The sequence below is a fragment of the Scomber japonicus genome, chromosome 10, assembly GCF_027409825.1.
Source record: "Scomber japonicus isolate fScoJap1 chromosome 10, fScoJap1.pri, whole genome shotgun sequence".
Lineage (NCBI taxonomy): Eukaryota > Metazoa > Chordata > Actinopteri > Scombriformes > Scombridae > Scomber > Scomber japonicus.
In genome coordinates, this window is record NC_070587.1 from 31,162,274 (window position 1) to 31,179,773 (window position 17,500).

General features: G+C 41.6%; 1 protein-coding gene across 1 annotated transcript in view; it reads left to right on the forward strand.

The window, feature by feature from the left end:
* The window catches only part of bbs9 (Bardet-Biedl syndrome 9), a gene marked incomplete at its 3' end in the record, with an annotated part of 168,303 nt that overhangs the window by 84,605 nt on the left and 66,198 nt on the right, over positions 1-17,500 (forward strand). Inside the window, exons 15-18 of the mRNA XM_053327660.1 lie at positions 459-599; positions 2,168-2,263; positions 2,910-3,082; positions 4,509-4,661. Of these exons, the coding sequence (XP_053183635.1) occupies positions 459-599; positions 2,168-2,263; positions 2,910-3,082; positions 4,509-4,661 (563 nt within the window). The remainder of the gene's footprint in view (positions 1-458; positions 600-2,167; positions 2,264-2,909; positions 3,083-4,508; positions 4,662-17,500) is intronic.

Below are 17,500 nucleotides of genomic sequence, written 5' to 3' on the forward strand. Positions count from 1 at the left end.
AGTGAAATTTAAAATTCACCAGCTTAAATGGAAACGAAAAGGGAAAATGGAAAGCTAAATGATTTTTGATTTTAATTTTAATTTTAATTTTTTTTTGCACACACCATTTGACATTTGAGATTTTCATCTTTTTCATTTTCCTCCATAGTAGCATCTGTGAGCGGCTATTCAACATGACAACTTTGCAGTTTCTCTGTTATCTAGAATAAATACATTTAATGAAGGCATGATAATTATTATTCTAGTTTATATTTTCAAACAAGTTACTGTAACAAATGGTTTTGCAGATAACTGTTGTCCTTTGAAGAGAAATGTCTGCTGGAGAGGTCTGAGGCCTTAAAGCTCAAATAGGAGAATTGCAAACTTTCAGTTGTGGGAAACATTGAAAAATAAAACTACAAAATATTAAAAATTAAAACTCACTTTTCTGTATCTTTTTCTCTCTTTCTTCCCTTCAGGAGTTCCCAGGGTTCTTCAGGCCAGGTTCAGTCTTCCTCTTGCGTTGGTGAGTGTTCCCGCCTCTCCGACCAAAACCACCAAGTTTAAGATCACCGTGGATACCAACCAGGCGCCGGTCGACCTCAACGCCATCTTCCCGGGTAAAAGACACACATGATGTTCTGTCTGCTGTCTGTGCTGCTTTGAATCATAGGAAAGGAAAGAAGGAAGGGAGGAAAGAAGGACAGATGAAGGAAGGAAGGAAGGGAGGAAGGAAGGACGGAGGGAAGGAAAGAAAAGAAGGACAGAAGGAAGGAAGAAAGGCGGATGGAGGAAGACAAAGAAGGAAGGGAGGAAGAAAGAAAGGAAGGAGGGAGGAAGGAAGGAATGAGGGAAGGAAGGAAAGGAGGAAGGAAGGAATGAGGGAAGGAAGGAAAGGAGGATGGAACAAAGGGAGGAAAGGACAGAAGGAAAGGAGGAAGGAAAGGAAGGTAGAAGGAAGGGAGGAAAGAAAGGAAGGTAGGAAGGACAGAAGGAAGGAAAGAAAAGAAGGACAGAAGGAAGGAAGAAAGGGGGATGGAGGAAGGAAGGAATGAGGAAAGGGAGGAAGGGAGGAAAGGAAAGAAGGAAGGGAGGAAGTAAAGGAAGGTAGGAGGAAGGGAGGAAAGAAAGGAAGGAAGGAAGGATGGAAGGAAGGAAGAAAGGAAGGAAGGAAAGGAGGGAGGAAGGAAGAAAGAAAGGAAAGGAGGGAGGTAGGAAAGGAAGGTAGGAGGAAGAGAGGAAAGAAAGGAAGGAAGGACGGAGGGAAGGAAAGAAAAGAAGGACAGAAGGAAGGAAGAAAGGGGGATGGAGGAAGGAAAGAAGGAAGGGAGGAAGAAGGAAGAAAAGGAGGGAGGAAGGAATGAATGAGGGAAGGAAGGAAGGAAGGAAGGAAGGAAGGAAGGAAGGAAGGAAGGAAGGAAGGAAGGAAGGAAGGAAGGAAGGAAGGAGCAGTCAAAACAGACGGGCTCAATTTGACCCGGCAGGTTAACCCAAACCAATCAGCTCTATCGGTGATGAAACAATCCCTTCTTCTTAGGAACAATAACACATCTGCTCAGTTCTCTTCTTGTCAGCTAATGTTTTATTATAGCAGAGGATCATTAAAGCGTCCACTAGGGGGCGTTACATAGAGTTAAATATGACATGAGCGTGAAGCAGAAAGCTCGAGAGACAAAGAGGGACAGAGAGAGAGAGAGAGAGAGAGAGAGAGAACGAGTATCTGTGAGACTCTGTATACATTTATATGAATAATGAACTGTATCTGTGTACATGGGTGTGTATTTATGCCCAATATGTTTATGTATGTTTATTTATTTTTTTGATTCTCTGTGTGTGTGTGTGTGTGTGTGTGTGTGTGTGTTTCAGTCCTGGGAATATTCTGTTCTGTTTCCCACTTATCTGACAATCATCTACAATCAGCAGCTCTGACGTCTAAACACACTCTCAGTGCTTTTCTTGTGTGTGTGTGTGTGTTTGTGTGTGTGTGTGTGTGTGTGTGTGTGTGTGTGTGTGTGTGTGTGTGTGTGTAGATCTGTGCCTCTTCTATCATGTGTCTTTGTGAACAGTGTGACTGTATTTTGTTCACCTTTGTTGGCATCCTGCATCACGATAGTCTTGTTGTCCTATCTGTCTCATCACATGGCTCTCTTGTCTTTCTGACCCCCCCTCCTCCTCCTCTCCTCCACAGAGTTTTCAGCTAAATCAGAAGATAAGGATGGGAATAGTTTGGCTTTCCAGTTCCTGTCAGGAGCCAAGGTTACCGTGCTGGCCTCCAAGACCTCCCGTGAGTCTGACAACATCACTGAATAAATGACATTTTTCCTTAAAAATGAGATTTTCATAACACATTAGTTTACGTCTACGAAGGTTCAAACATGGAGGAGTTAAAACCTTTTACCAGATTCCATTTCTACATGATATCCAAACCTCTAACTTTTAATATTTGTTGAGGTTTCTTAATTTCAGCACCTTCTGATACCTCTTGGAACTACTTATTATTAATGAATCATGACACCTTTTCACCCCTTATTCCTGTTTAATATCTCACAGTACTTAACGATACTTCATGATACCCCCTTTCACCCCTTTTGGTATTCTTTGACACCTTTCTACAACATCTTGGAACTTTTTTAAATACATATTATTTCTTTCAAAACTTAATAAAAAGCTCCTGAAATCAAGTCTGATTTAAGACTTTTTACTATTTCTTAATTACACCAGTTGACACATGTATTGCCCTCTTTAATTTTGACTCAATAACTGTTGAAAGTTTGATGTATGACACCTATTTTGTACCTTTTAATAGCTCTATTAATTATTTTTTGCTGCTTTTATAGATCTATAATTTCTTAAATGCATTTTCAATAATAGTTTTTATAGTCACCACATCCATCCCGCTGTCTGAATCTGTCTGTCTGCTCCTTTGACAGAGCGTTACCGCATTCAGAGTGACAGTTTTGAGGACATGTGGTTAGTGGTGAAGGAGCTGGTGCAGAGGTTCGATCTGCATTTTACTAAACTGGGAGTCAAAGACTTCAAGAAAAGCTTCAGCGGACCGATCCCGCTGCAGGAGTACTTCCTGTCTGTAGACCACCACTTCCAGGTACACACACACACACACACACACACACACACACACACACACACACATTTTTAATCTGTGATGTTAATGTATCTGAGCATGGATGCGTCACCAAAGAGTTATTCTGGTGGATTTAAAGTTAGGCTGATGACAGATGTGCTGCAGATGTGTGAAGCCTTTTTGTTTTCATTTAGTAGAATTTAGATGTATATCAGTTTTTGTTGTTTTTACACAGTGGTTTGTATTTGTAAAATGTGCATTATTGATTATCTGTAGTTTCCACCGAGCTGAGTTGTTGCTATAAAGATAAACAGTTATCAAACGTGGCTTTAAATTCAGTCTAAAATCAACAATATCTGCAACAGTTTATTTACAACAACAACAATAATAACTATTTGTATAGCACCTTTATATATATTAAAGTGCTTTACAACCAAAATAAATGACATACACCAAGTGCTTCACATTAGGAACATAGAAGGAGCATAAAGCAATCAAAGAGGAAATAAATAAAAACATTAATATAATAATAGCACAAAGTAAAAGTGTCTAAAAAATAGATGAAAAAAATATGTAAAATAATATGTAAAATCAAGTAAAAATACAACTATTGATAGAAGTGCAGTCGTGACTGATAGAAAAGCTAATTAGAAGCTAAAGTGAAGCTTTCTCTTAAAATATATATCTATCTGTAGTTTGTTCCATAATTTTGGGGCATAATTGACAAAGGCTGCATCCTTATTTTCTTTCTGCTGTTGCTGTGAGCAGTTTTTAATAGAAAAGACCCCCCCAAAAATAGACTACGATTTATACACCGATTTTTACAGTAGTTAACAAGGAAGTTAGCCATGTATCTTGGTCCAAGCCCAATAAAGGCTTTCTATGTAAGAAGGACCTTAAAGTCAATCCTGAAACTTACAGGAAGTCAGTGCAGAGCAGATAAAACTGGATTAACGTGTTTTCTCTTCTTGCAAATATAAACAAGTCTTTAAAATTAAATTAAATTCAGTGCTTTTATTATCATTGCACAGCAGTACAATGAAACTGTGTGTCTCCAATGGCTGATAACACATAAAAACAGCAACAGACACATCCAATCCAATCCAACTATATTTGTAAAGCACTTTAAAACAACCACAGTTGACCAAGAAGAATAAATAAAAGACATAACAGGTCACATGAGGCATAAAATAGATATAAAACACAAATAAGATAAATTAAAAGACATAAAACATGAGTCAAAATAACAGCCATAAAATCAAATCAAATAAATAAAGTCTTGCAATATATCAAAGGCCAAGGAGAACAGATGGGTTAAAAAAGAGAATAAAAAGGATGTCAGTAATAAATATAGAAATACAAGCAGAAGATAGGATTTGTCATTATGATTTACAACAAATCCAATCTTATTGCCACAGATATAAATGTGTGTTTGTGTGTTTTTTAGCTGCGTGTCAGTGCTCAGCAGTACCAGGACCTTCTGTCAGAGCGAGCGGTCCAGTTCAGAGCCATCCAGCGCCGCCTGTTGACTCGATTCAAAGACAAAACCCCGGCTCCTTTACAGAACCTGGACACACTGCTGGACGCCACTTACAGTCAGGTGAGACACACACGTACATCTGATAGAGGGGCTTTAATGGTGTCTGATGCAGGTGGGCAGTTCTGGTCCTCTGAAATGAGGCCAACGCGGAAGTAACTTAGAACTGCATTCTATCAAAAGGCCACCAGGAGGCGACCGTTTTGGTGTCAAAAGGACTTCCGTCTCTATACAAGTCAATGGAGAATTCACCAACTTCTCACTTGATTTCTAACCTCAGCAAACGTTTTCAAAATGTATTTATGGTCTCAGTCGCTAGTTTAAAGCCTTCTTCAATGCAGTATGATGTTCATTTGGGACATTTTGGCCTCCCTGATTTTATATGTGACGATAAAGCAGGGTATGCATTAGGACGTGGCTACGTCCTGATTGACAGGTTGATTGCCCAATGTCCTCGAGATCCAGCCCTCGCAACCATAGCAACCTCCCCGCTCCACCCATGGCTCTGCCGCATGCCCATATAAGTAGAATCCATGTTTTTATTTTTCCCAGCATGCACCTGAAATTTTCAAGATGGCGCTGCCTAGATTCGGAACTATTGACTTCCGAGCAGCAGTCCACAAACCAATGGGTGACGTCCATTTCTTTTATACAGTCTATGGTCACTACTCGATACGTAGCTCTAGTGAGACACGAATGAAGAAATAACAATGGAGGAACTTTTTGAGGAAAGGTTGTTCGAGTTGGTTAGAAACTTTAAACATATTGTTTTTATCTTTTATGAAAGAGGAACATTATTAATATCTCCTCCACAGTCGCCATGTTTGTTTTTGAGTTTGTTGTTGTCATAAACTTTTGACTCTGCGCTGCCCCCTGGTGGATGTATTGGTTAACATCCATGCCAACATAAAGGACGCATGGAAGTATGTGAGCAGTGACGGTAACATTGTTTGAAAAGGACGGATACATTTTAGTACGTATGTTGAGCATAAATGGGCCTTTAGAGTCCGTATAGACGCAGAACATGAAGGAGAACACCTGAGGAACCCTGAGGAACCTTCGAGAGTATTTGACAGAGGAGAAGGAGCAGCTTGCTACTACTGCAGCCTAAATGATCTGTGACTGTGGAGGTGAATGTTCTACCTCTAGGAGTCATTCTCTCTCTGTCCACACACACACACACACACACACACATACACACACAGCGTTGACGTGTTAGTGTAGATTTATAGTATGACGGTTGTTTTCTGCTGATTTATGGATTTCCTGTCTTAAGGTGATTAGCTGTGAGCTCTCTCTCTCTCTCTCTCTCTCTCTCTCTCTCTCTCTCTCTCTCTCTCTCTCTCTCTCTCTCTCTCTCTCTCTCTCTCTCTCTCTCTTTCACACACACACACACACACACACACACACACACACACACACACACAGGCATGAAGTCACATTAGTTTAAACAGATGCAACCTGTTACTGGTACACTTGTATCAACCCGCTCATGTGCGAACCCTCTACATCCCTCTCACTCTGTGTTACATAGAGTTATGGTGTGTGTGTGTGTGTGTGTGTGTGTGTGTGTGTGTGTGTGTGTGTGTGTGTGTGTGTGTGTGTGTGTGAGTGTGTGTGTGTGCGTGCTTTTGTTGAGGTCAGTGTTAAGCTGATTTTTTTTAAAACAAAGCGTCCATTAAGAGCTTTTGTCTCGCCCCCTTTTGTTTAACTTTGACGTATGTGAAGGGTGGGGCCGCATTTACCGTCACTGTCATATTGTGTGTGTTAGACAAAGTGATGGTTCCTTGACCTCGCTGTTTACTCCAGAGGCCGGCTTGGCTTCTCATTAGCGTAGCGCGACTGTATGACATCATCCTCTTCATTAGCTGTTGAAACTGTCAGTACGTCAGTGTTTGGCTCGGCGTGATCAGAGCCACTCTCTCTCTGCCGGCGAGCACGCTGCTCTAACAGCACATTAATTCAACGCACACACACTCTCAAGAGTTCAGAGACATTGTTGGACTTTAATGAGAGGAAATTAATGAGCGCGTTGAAGTTTCTTAATGCGATTCTAACTCAAATAAACCACGTTCACCTCGGGTTGGCTCGGTTATTTCCAGGACAATCTATCAGGGGAACAGTTCAAAACATGCCTGCTTTTAAATGTTAATATGCTCGCTTTGTTTAAACCATAAATGCTAAATGGCCATTTACATTTACATTACACTATTATACAAAGTGCTTTAAACTGTGCCTGTCACTCAGCCTTTCATGCACCTGCTTACCTTTCTACTTCTACTTGTCCTCTGGTTTTAGGCTGATTTACTTTAGTTACCTGTTTGATAATTGGCCTTTAAAACATCTGGACCAAATCTACTGTGAGCTTATCTAGACATTATGGCTGATATGCTAACGTCACCTTTCTTAACAGCACTTTTACTGAAGAGACTCACCTACAAAGGTCGCCACACACACACACACAGGTTAGACACAAGGCCACTTACATGAAGGGAAAAGGCTCAGCCGGTTCAGTGTCTTGCCCGAGGATACTTCGACATTCTGTAGCGCTAGCTTTGTGATTAGTGGATGAACCATAAATCAGCAGCACTAATTATGATTCATCTTCTACCACTTCATCATCGTCAGCATCAGCGTGCTAGATGGAGACTTTAAAAAAATGAGATAGTTTGAATACAGTGTAATAAAATCGCTGTGTGTTACGGTCCTGCAGTGTGGTTGCTACACTGAGGGAAATAAGGAAACCACAGAGTCCACCAAGTGATTTTTTGTGGCTTTTTTGTGAATAATTTGGCCTTTTTCCACCTAACTCACCTGAATTCATGCATGTGATCCTTGCACTGCCCCAGAAATATCACGTATCCCCGTCTATCCTCAGCTTGACTTTGGAAATAGCGATCTGTGGAACAATTTCTGACATTGCTGAGAAAATAAAATAAATGAATAAGGATGTCTAGATCATGTTAATTTATTAGTTGTACTTCTTCAGTCTCGCTCATCCTTAACACGACTAACACACGGCTCTAAAATCTCCCGTAGGTGCTCAGATTCACATCATTTGTGATTCTCCACTCATTTTTCTTTTTTCTTTCATGTGCTGTCTGTTCATCTCTATAAAACCTCTTCAAACTTTGTGTTTCTTGACTTCCAGGCTGCAGTTTTAATTACCTGTTAAATTATCTCCTGCTGCTCCTTTCACTGTGCCTGCTGATATCTCGCTCTGATATTACGACTCAAGCTAATGCTTTCTGCCATCACTCCTGTCCATCTGTCCTCTTTCTCTCTCTCTCTCTCTCTCTCTCTCTCTCTCTCTCTCTCTCTCTCTCTCTCTCTCTCTCTCTCTCTCTTTCTCTTTCTTTCTCTCTCTCTCTCTCTCTGTCTCCTTCTCTTCCCGCCATCCAGCCGCTCGCATGCGGGAAGTTTCTGACACACTATACACTCTGTAATGTATACACGCCCGCCATAATGGAGGCTATCGACGGCCGGTCGGAAGAGTGATGAATGCGTCAAATTAATAATTCATGTCAGTATTAGGAGTCGTGCTGCTGAGGCCACGGCCAGCTCAGCAGTTTGGCTTCTGTAACATGATGGATTTTGTGAGGATACATCACTCTGCCTGCAAGGAAGAAAAAAAAAAAAAGATGAAAAAACACATCCTTGTTTTTAAAAGAAGGTTGACAGGGGAGTAAGATGAGCCAAAAATCAAATATGCTTTTAATTTGATTATTGATACTCTGCCTTTTTTTTCCTAACTCCATCTATCAGCGTGGCTTTTTCACTGGGTTCAGTATTTCAGTCACGTTTCCCTTCTTTCCCTCCTTCCAAAATACTCTTGTTCTCATGAGCTATTTTTTCTTCATAAAAACATTTTCTTGTCTTTTTTTTAAACTGTGAGTCTGTTTAATTTTTCTGGTTCTGTGCCTCTTTTTAAAAAATCTCTTGACAAGAAAGTGGTTTACAGACCATTTAACTTTAATCACTGAGTTTGATCAAAATGTGAAGCTAAAAGGTGCACTTGTTTCAGAGGCAGTGCCTTGCTCAGAGGCGCTCAGTGAGCTCCATGAATAAAAGCAGGACATTGTTCCTTCACAGTCTTTTTCTGGTCAGTATCAGGCGTTTGAATCAATGACTTCCTGGTCAAAAAAACCTCCACCAGGTGAAACCTCACAGGAGTGTTTAGAAAGCAGAAATTTTTGTGGATGTTTACCTCATGAATCGGCGGCTCCACGCCAGCAATCACAGTGTTGTTAGAATAGCAAAGGAATGTGTGGCCAATCAGGAATGCTGGTGAACCAGGCACCTCTTTCATTTCGGCCCGGAGGAATGTCTGCTGGGTAAATTTTCTGCATCAATCTTGGGTGATGGGGGGGATTTCCCCCTCGTTAGCGGTGTGTGTGTGTATGTGTGTGTGTGTGTGTGTGTGTGTGTGTGTGTCTCCACATGCAGCGGCCGGCCATCGCAGACGAGCCGTCAGAGATAAGAGGAACGAGCTCCCTGTGAGAACACTCTGTGGTCGGCTGTGCATTTATGCAGCAGAGGATAATATTTCCATTGTTCATGCTGCCTTTATGAGTCTATATTTTATTCATGAATTCCTGAGAGCTAGCGAGCCACGTCTGACTCGATGTGTGTGCGTACGTGTAAGCGCAGAGAAACTTTTTCATCTACCCGACCCGCTGTGGCCGGCTTCCAAAATACACCCCGATGTTTGAACCGTTTGACCAGCCGAATATGATTGATGACTTTCAGAATAAAGCGAGACCCCATGAATGATTGTTTGTTACGTGTCAAAGTGGCTGGTTGAGAAGACAAACCAGCCATGGACCAAAAATTCAATGATAATGTTTGGTGTTTGGAGGTCATTTCCAGCTCCGCTATGTGAGTATTCCTGTCTTCTGTCCTGGTCGGGGGTGTGTTTCTCCTCCTCACCCCCCCCTCACCCCACACCCCCCCTTCTCCCCCATCACTGCTTAAAAAGCCATCAGTCATTGCGGCCCCTGTGTTTTACACTCTCCCCTTTAACTGGTGTTTGATTAATCTGTGGCAGCCAGAGGTTAGCGCGGCGCTAGTGCTAACTAACTCGCTAACCTCTCAAACTCAAGGGGGAAACCCGGGACTGTCACTCAAACACATAAAAACTAAAAAAGCCCTTAAAAGGAGTTTGTGGAAATGGATGAAGAGAAGCCAAAGGGGGCAGAAAAAAAAGGGAGGGGAAGCTTTTCAGTTTCCATAAATATTTTCCCCGGCGCTGTTTCCTCTAGAGGTGAAACGTCCGTCGTTTGTTAGTATTAGCATTAGCGCGGGGCTAGCGAGCGCTGCCATCTGGGAGGTGGCGGATGGGGGCTTCGGGTATTCGGGCCCGGGCCGAGCCGAGCTGAGCCTCCCCTCTGTAATTATGAGTTCAAACGCTGGAAGAGGGGCGGCTCGCTGACTGACGGGGTGACTGACAGGCTGTCCAGGGGCCTCGCCGGGCCCCTAATGGAGGCTTCTGGTAGACAGCAGCTTGATTTATCTGGCCCCAAATGGAGCTCTAAACATGGCTAAACACAGATCCCACTGTGGAACGTAGGACCACCGCCATTAACAGCCGGGCCTCTCATTCCCTGTGTGTGTGTGTGTGTGTGTGTGTGTGTGTGTGTGTGTGTGTGTGTGTGTGTTTGTGTGTGTGTGTGTGTGTGTGAGGAAGTGCAAATTTCAAGCCTGTATATATACGTATGTGTGCTCATGTTTCGTTTGGCCATTTCTGTGTTTTCACATGTATGACTGTGTGTGTATTAATGTGTACACTCATATTTCACAGTAGATGTTGTGTGTGTGTGTGTGTGTGTGTGTGTGTGTGTGTGTCTGTGTGTGTGTGTGTCTGTGTTCATGTATGTTATACAGTACGAAGCGGTTTACTGGATTATGTCTGCATGTTTCTTGCACTGTGTATGCATGTAGACCACAAGTATTCAGACCCAATATGAAACAGATCCGTAGACCCGAGGACCGAATGGAAGGGCATACCAAGACCAAGACAGAATCAAGTCCGCGTAAAAATGCTGTCGATTCCGAAACAAGACCAAGACCTTAAAGATGTGATCTTGAGACCAACCATTAAAAGGGTTTAAAGCAGAGACCGAATGAGTGACGAATAAAGTGCATTTCAATTTTTATGTACTTGAGAGTAAAGTACTAGAAGGAAGTGTAGTTTTGGTGCTGTGTGTGTGTGTGTGTGTGTGTGTGTGTGTGTGTGTGTGTGTGAGCATACTCTTGTCTCAGTTAGCTTTTCGGTGTGTTTGCACATTAACAAATTAACAAGTGTGTGGGTTCATGAAGAGCAAGAGAGAGAGAGAGAGAGTGTGTGTGTGTGTGTGTCTGTGTGTGTGTGTGTGAATGGCTGGCTCTTAGCTGCTCTGTGTGTTTGTGTATCAGATTAAAGGACCGACGGGAGCCGAGAAACTTCCTCTCTCTCTTTCTCAATCATTTTTCTGACTTCCCCCAGGAGATGTTTCACCCCAGGAACACACACATTTACACCCATCAGTGCTTTCTCTCTCTCCTTCTCTCTCTCTCTCTCCTTCACACACACACACACACACACACACACACACACACACACACACACTGAGATCCCTCTTGAGGCTGAATGGAGCACAGAGGATGACGGTGGTCTGGTTTGTTTTCCCTCAGACAGTCTGTTTATATGACTGTCTGTCTTATCAATGAATGGCTGTCTTTCATTCAGCTGACTGACACTCAGTGTTTAGTGTGTGTGTGTGTGTGTGTGTGTGTGTGTGTGTGTGCGTGTGCGTGTGTGTGTGAGAGTGATAGGGTGAAGGATTTTGACTTTGTAATGTCCTGATGAGAGGCCAAAGCCAACTCTTCCTACACACACACACACACACACACACACACACACACACACACACACTCTCTCTCTCCTGAGGCTATTGCCAGGTGTTTAAGGAAAGTAAGAGAGTATTTTTTTCCCCTCAGTTATTATTACTTTATTATATTCGCTGTCCTCTTGCAAAGTCAACAGCGTGGAGCACATACACTGTTTAATTTAAGATGTATGTAGCGAGGTGTGACGTCACCCGTTGGTTTGCATTGCAGCCAGTTCGAAGCTCAGAGTTGCAGTTTATGGTTAGTGCCATAAACAGTTGGAGCATCTAGTAGCCATTAGCAGTCCTGCCACACTGGCTTCAGCTTCATGGTACTTTAGACCCAAAAGACAAAATAAGCTGGTTGTCAGCATTTTCCAAAATGAACTATAATATTTCTCCATAAGTGTTTCACATGAGCCTTTTCTCCCTTCCTCCCTTCCTCCTTTCCTTCCTTCTTCCTCCCTCCCTTCCCTCCTTTCCTTCCTTCTTCCTCCCTTCCTTCCTGCTTTCCTTCCTTCTTCCTTCCTTTCTTCCTTCCTTCCTTCTTCCCTTCCTCCTTTCCTTCCTTCTTCCCCCCTTCCTTCATTTCCTCCTTCCTTCCTTCCTTCCTTCCTTGCTTCCTCCTTTCCTTCCTTCTTCCTCCCTCCCTTCCTTCATCCCCTCCTTCCTTCCTCCCTCCTTTCCTTCCTTCTTCCTCCCTTCCTTCCTCCCTCCTTTCCTTCCTTGACTGGAGGACAACAGGAGGCTTAAACCATAAAACATTTTCATTGAATTTCATATATTTATCTCATATATCCTTGTTTATTTATTTTTCTATTTTTAATCTTTTTCTCAGCATCCCAAATTTGATTAGTCATGAACAAACAAATCAGTCGATCTCTTCAGCTTTATTTCATTATATTAGATATGAATTTGTCTTCCATCCAATTCCAGGTAGCATTAAACCATTAAAATCTATGTTTGTTTGTTGTAAAGCCTTTCTAATATCAGTAGGATCAGATAAATGCTCTCTGATAGACCCTTGGTTCTCCATCCAATCCGAATCAGCCCCGCCCCGACCAGACGGGCTTCGGGTCGGGTCTGGTTCTAATTTCTCTTAATTCCCCGAGGCTTGATCAGGTCAAGTTTCGTTTTATTTATCTTCCCCAGATTTTAATCAGGTTCGGGCTCATTAAATGCCGCAATGGTTGTGGGCAGGATAACACACAATCCACATCGGTTCCAGCAGGGTCAGGCCAGATTTTTGAACCTGACACAAACCGTATAGTTTAAAAGTCATCTTAGAGAAGAAAAAAAAAACAGAGGGAGGAAGAGAAGAGCGAAGAGGACGAAGCATCTGTACTGTTCTTTATCAGGCAGACATAGATGACCTGCCAGAGGATTTCCTCATAGATGTGGTGGAGCTGGAGCAGACTTTATTATTAACATATGGATGTGGTCAGGGGTGGGATTGGTAAAGCGAGTGTTGAGGAGGGGAACGGAGGGTGAAACGCTGAGAAAAGAGGGAAAAGATAGACAGATGAAAAGTGCAACAAAGACAAGACGGGGCATAAGAAATACAAAGAATGAGAAAATTGGGATATAGTTTGAATATAAATACATGTGGAGAGGAGGACAGATGAGCCGGGCTGAAATGTCAGAGGGAGACACTGATGAAAGAGACAGATGGAAATGCAAAGAGACGGAAAAAGAGATGGAAAAACAAACAGATAATTAAAAGAAAAAACCCCAAAAGACAAATCTGAGAGGAACGATAAGTTAGGAATAGACAGAAACGAGCAAAATGCAATAACAGGAAAGAAAGAGATGGAAAAGATTGACGTGTAGAGATTAAGAGATATGAAATGAAGATGGAAATATAAAGATCAATTTAGAGACGCAGAAAACTAATGTAGGTTAAACGACAGAGATGGAAGTTTTATTTAAAAAAAAAGAAAAAAGAAAAAGATGTGAATCATGGGCAGACGTGAGTCGTGAACCATCTCCTCCTCTCCTCCTCTGCTTCCTGTCCTCTGATCCCACAGCTGAAAGAATCAAAGAACTTTTATTGTCTGTTTTATTTCCTATTGATCTGCTTTCATCTATCTGCTGTCTGTCCTGCAAATGACAGAGTGATTCCATATCTCCATCACACCATGAGAGAGAGAGAGAGAGAGAGAGAGACAGAGACAGAGACAGACAGACAGAGAGAGAGAGAGAGAGAGAGAGACAGAGACAGAGAGAGAGAGAGAGACAGAGACAGACAGAGAGAGAGAGAGAGAGAGGCTGCAGGGCGAGAAATGAGACTGTTAAAGAAAAAGGATAAGATATTAATTTAAAGAGGAATTGGAGCCAGGAAGGAAGAAAGTCTGTGAAATAAAGTATGAGGAAATTTACACGGATACAAAGCAGGAAAGTAATTAGAGCTACAGCACACAGATGGAAACGGATGATTAATGAGTGAAAGAAATGAAGCACAAGAGGAAACAATCAAATGACACCATGAAAGGGTGACGGATGAAATACAGAATCAGTCAATCAGGCTTTATTTCTGTAGCATAATTCATTCATAATAATATGAGATGATGTTTTATGTCATAAAAACAAACAAAAATAAATATTGACACGGACCGATTAATCTGCAGGGTTGGGAAAGTTGCTTTTGAAATGTAATAGATTACAGATGACTAGTTACTCTGTTTAAAATGTAATAAGTAATGCAACTATATCAATTACTTAATCAAAGTAATGTAACTTATTATATTTGATGACTTTTATCATTTTCTAACTAATGTTTTCATCTGTAAATGTTCCTTCCTTCTGTCCTTCCTTCCTTCCTTTTTTCCTTCCTTCCTTCCTTTTTTACTTCCTTCCTTCCTCTCTCCCTTCCTTCCTTCCTTCCTAAGATCTAAGATCAGCTGTTAGGGTAAGTGTTCCCTCAATCTGTCCTTCCTTCTTTCCTTCCTTCCTTCTGTCCGTCCTTTTGTCCTTCCTTCCTTCCTTCTGTCCTTCTGTCCTCCCTTCCTTCTGTCCGTCCTTTTGTCCTTCCTTCTTTCCTTCCTTCCGTCCTTCCTTCGTTCCTTCATTCCTCCCTTCCTTCCTTCTGTCCTTTCCTTTCTTCCTTCCTTCCTTCCTTCCTTCCTTCCTTCCTAAGATCTAAGATCAGCTGTTAGGGTAAGTGTTCCCATTAAGCACCAAAATCTAAGTCCAGTTGTGTTGTCATGGATACTGACATGATTTATAAGGAGATCATTTCTTATAAAGCAACATTTATCTCTCATTGTAAAATGTATTCATTAGTTCATGTAGATTTTAGAATATAAAATAAAGATATTTGATGAATAAAGTGGGTTTAATTGGTACTGTGACTCCATTTAAGCTCATGTGTGCTCCAAATAAGCTCACATCATGATTTAATTACTAAGAAATATTGATTTAAAATAATTAAAAACAGCAATATATGTATTCAATAACATGTTAAATATTAAGAAATGAGGAAAAAACTCCTGAGTAAAATCCTGAGTAAGGTAACTGTAATTTAATGACACATTTTTTCTCCGTAACAGATTATAGTTAGATTTATTTTCTAATTCAATTCAGTAGTTACTCCCAAACACTGTGAATCTGCAATGAGAATACACCAAAGTCAGGATAAAGATGTAACAATTCAGAATACTAAAATAAAAACAATAAATATAGATGAATAAAGAAACAGGAAAACATATTTAGTAAACTGTGGAATGGAAAGAATAAATGAAATGAAGTGAGGTTAAGAAAAAGCACAAAGATATGAACTTTCAAAAGTCTCTTCAGGTGGAACAAAACATAAAAACGCCTTTAACTTTAATACTCCGACCGTCATCAGTAGAAACCCAGCTGTCCTCCATTAATCCTTTTCATCTGCTAAAATATTCAAAGTGTTTGCTGAAGTTTGGAGCAGTGTGAATAAATTAACCAAAAAAAAAAAAAAAAGTTTCCCACCATGCTTACCACATCATTTCTCATTGTGTCCCATCGGAGGGCACCAAGCAGAGATTTAATAAGTCATCCATGTTGGAAAGCTGTCACGCTGGGAGGAGATTAGACAAGCAGAGATTAGAGACTGGAGGAGACCTTTTTTTTTTTTTTTTTTTTTTTTCTCCTGCAGCTTTAATTAAACTGATAGTTCAGTGCCAACAATGCAGACTTGATTTTCCTTTGATAGTGGACAGTGACTGAAAAACACCTGTGTCCCAGTTCATTTTAAAAACTTCTGAGTTCTGTCATTTTTCTGGCACACACAATAGTTTGTATAGTAACATACAAAACCGCAGCAGGGTGCTGTTTACAGTCTGCTTTTGTCGTTGTGGAGCTTTTGTTTGGTCGTAGAGTAAATGAAATCAGCTTCGCAAGCGCTGGAGACGACGTGTGGAGTTTCATGCTGACGACCGCAGACTGTAAACTCGTGTTGATGTTGTGAGTGGAAAGACCGCAGCGATGAGTGACAGTGACCACTCGTGCTCTCCGATGTGGAGGTATTATACTTGAATGTTAAATAAAAAAGAGTAAAATGAAGAAGGGGATTGAGAGGCTGCAGTGTAGAAAGACAGTATGAAGTAACAGATGAAGGTAAGACTTTAGTCCGGTTTAATCTGACTCTGGTTCCTTTTTCCCCTTCTTCTTGGTACGATTTGTTTGGGCGGATCCAAACACAGTAATTGTTCTCTGGTGCGGAACAAAACAACAGGGCCGAGACCCCTTTGAGGATGTGGTCTTGGTTTGGTGCCAAATGAACTCTGGAGTGGTTCGTTTGTTGTGGGAATGTGATTCAATGTGATCGATCTGAACAGACTACAAACTGCTGCAAGTTTGAGCTGCACAACTCCCAAAGTCAGGTGTGCTTTGCTTAGACAGATGCATATTTTGGATAACCCAAATCCTCAGTTGCTAGCAGCTACCTGGAGAGTGTTTTGGGGTCTGACCGAGTCCAAATTGGACTATTGCAATGAAGTACATTTGGACCTTCTTAAGGGCCTTTATTAACCCTTTTCCACTGAGCTGGAGCCAGTGCTGGTTCGGAGCTAGTGCTAGAGCCAGTGCTCAGTTGGTGCTAATCCAAGCACCTCTTACGAACGTATAACGTAGCCAGCGCGTGCCTTTGAAGCACTTCCATGATTCACCAGTGAAAGGCAGCAACATGGCGCAAGGCGTCTAGCCTGCCGGAAACGAAGAAGAAGAAGAAAAAGAAGAAGAAGAAGATGACGACAGCTCTGGCAAAAAAAAGATAAAAGTAGTACTTTTAATCAACAAATCTTTAACCCTCTGTAAATGCCACGCTAGTCAGCTAATAAACATTAGCTGGCTAGCCGGCTAATAAACGTTAGCCCTGCTAGCCAGCTAATAAATGTTATCCCGCTAGCCGGCTAATAAACGCTAAACCTGCTAGCCGGCTAATAAACGTTAGTTCCGCCCCCAGTCCGCTGACGTAATCGGTTCTTGCTTTAGACCAGCAAAGAGTTGGTGCTTGCTCTGGCTCCCGTCCTGAGGCTCAGGGCACGAGCTTTGGCGGTGGAAAAGCAAAGAACCGGTGCTTAGTCAGGCTCTGGCTCCGAACCAGCACCAGCTCCAGATCAGTGGAAAAGGGGTATATGTTAATGCTCGCATCCCTGACACATCTGATTTGGTTGTGATTAGTCTTGGGGAACGTTACTTTTAAAAGTGTCATGAACTGGCTCAAAGTTCAGATAAACCAAGGAGGAGAACACACATTTAAGTAGTTATATTACAGCATTACCTTCTGAGAAAAGTTACTGGTTAGATCTGAGCTGCCGTACACACACACAAACACACACAAACACACACATACACACACATACACACACATACACACACACACACGCAATGATATAACTAACACATTACTGATGTTACTTACCTGAACACTGCTTGTACAGTATAAACACTCACCAGCCTCTTTATTAGGAACACCTGTGTAATCTTATTCAATCCACTACAACAGCTCTGCTTTAAATTTATGAAGTTTATACATATTCAGCTTGTGTTAACATTATCATA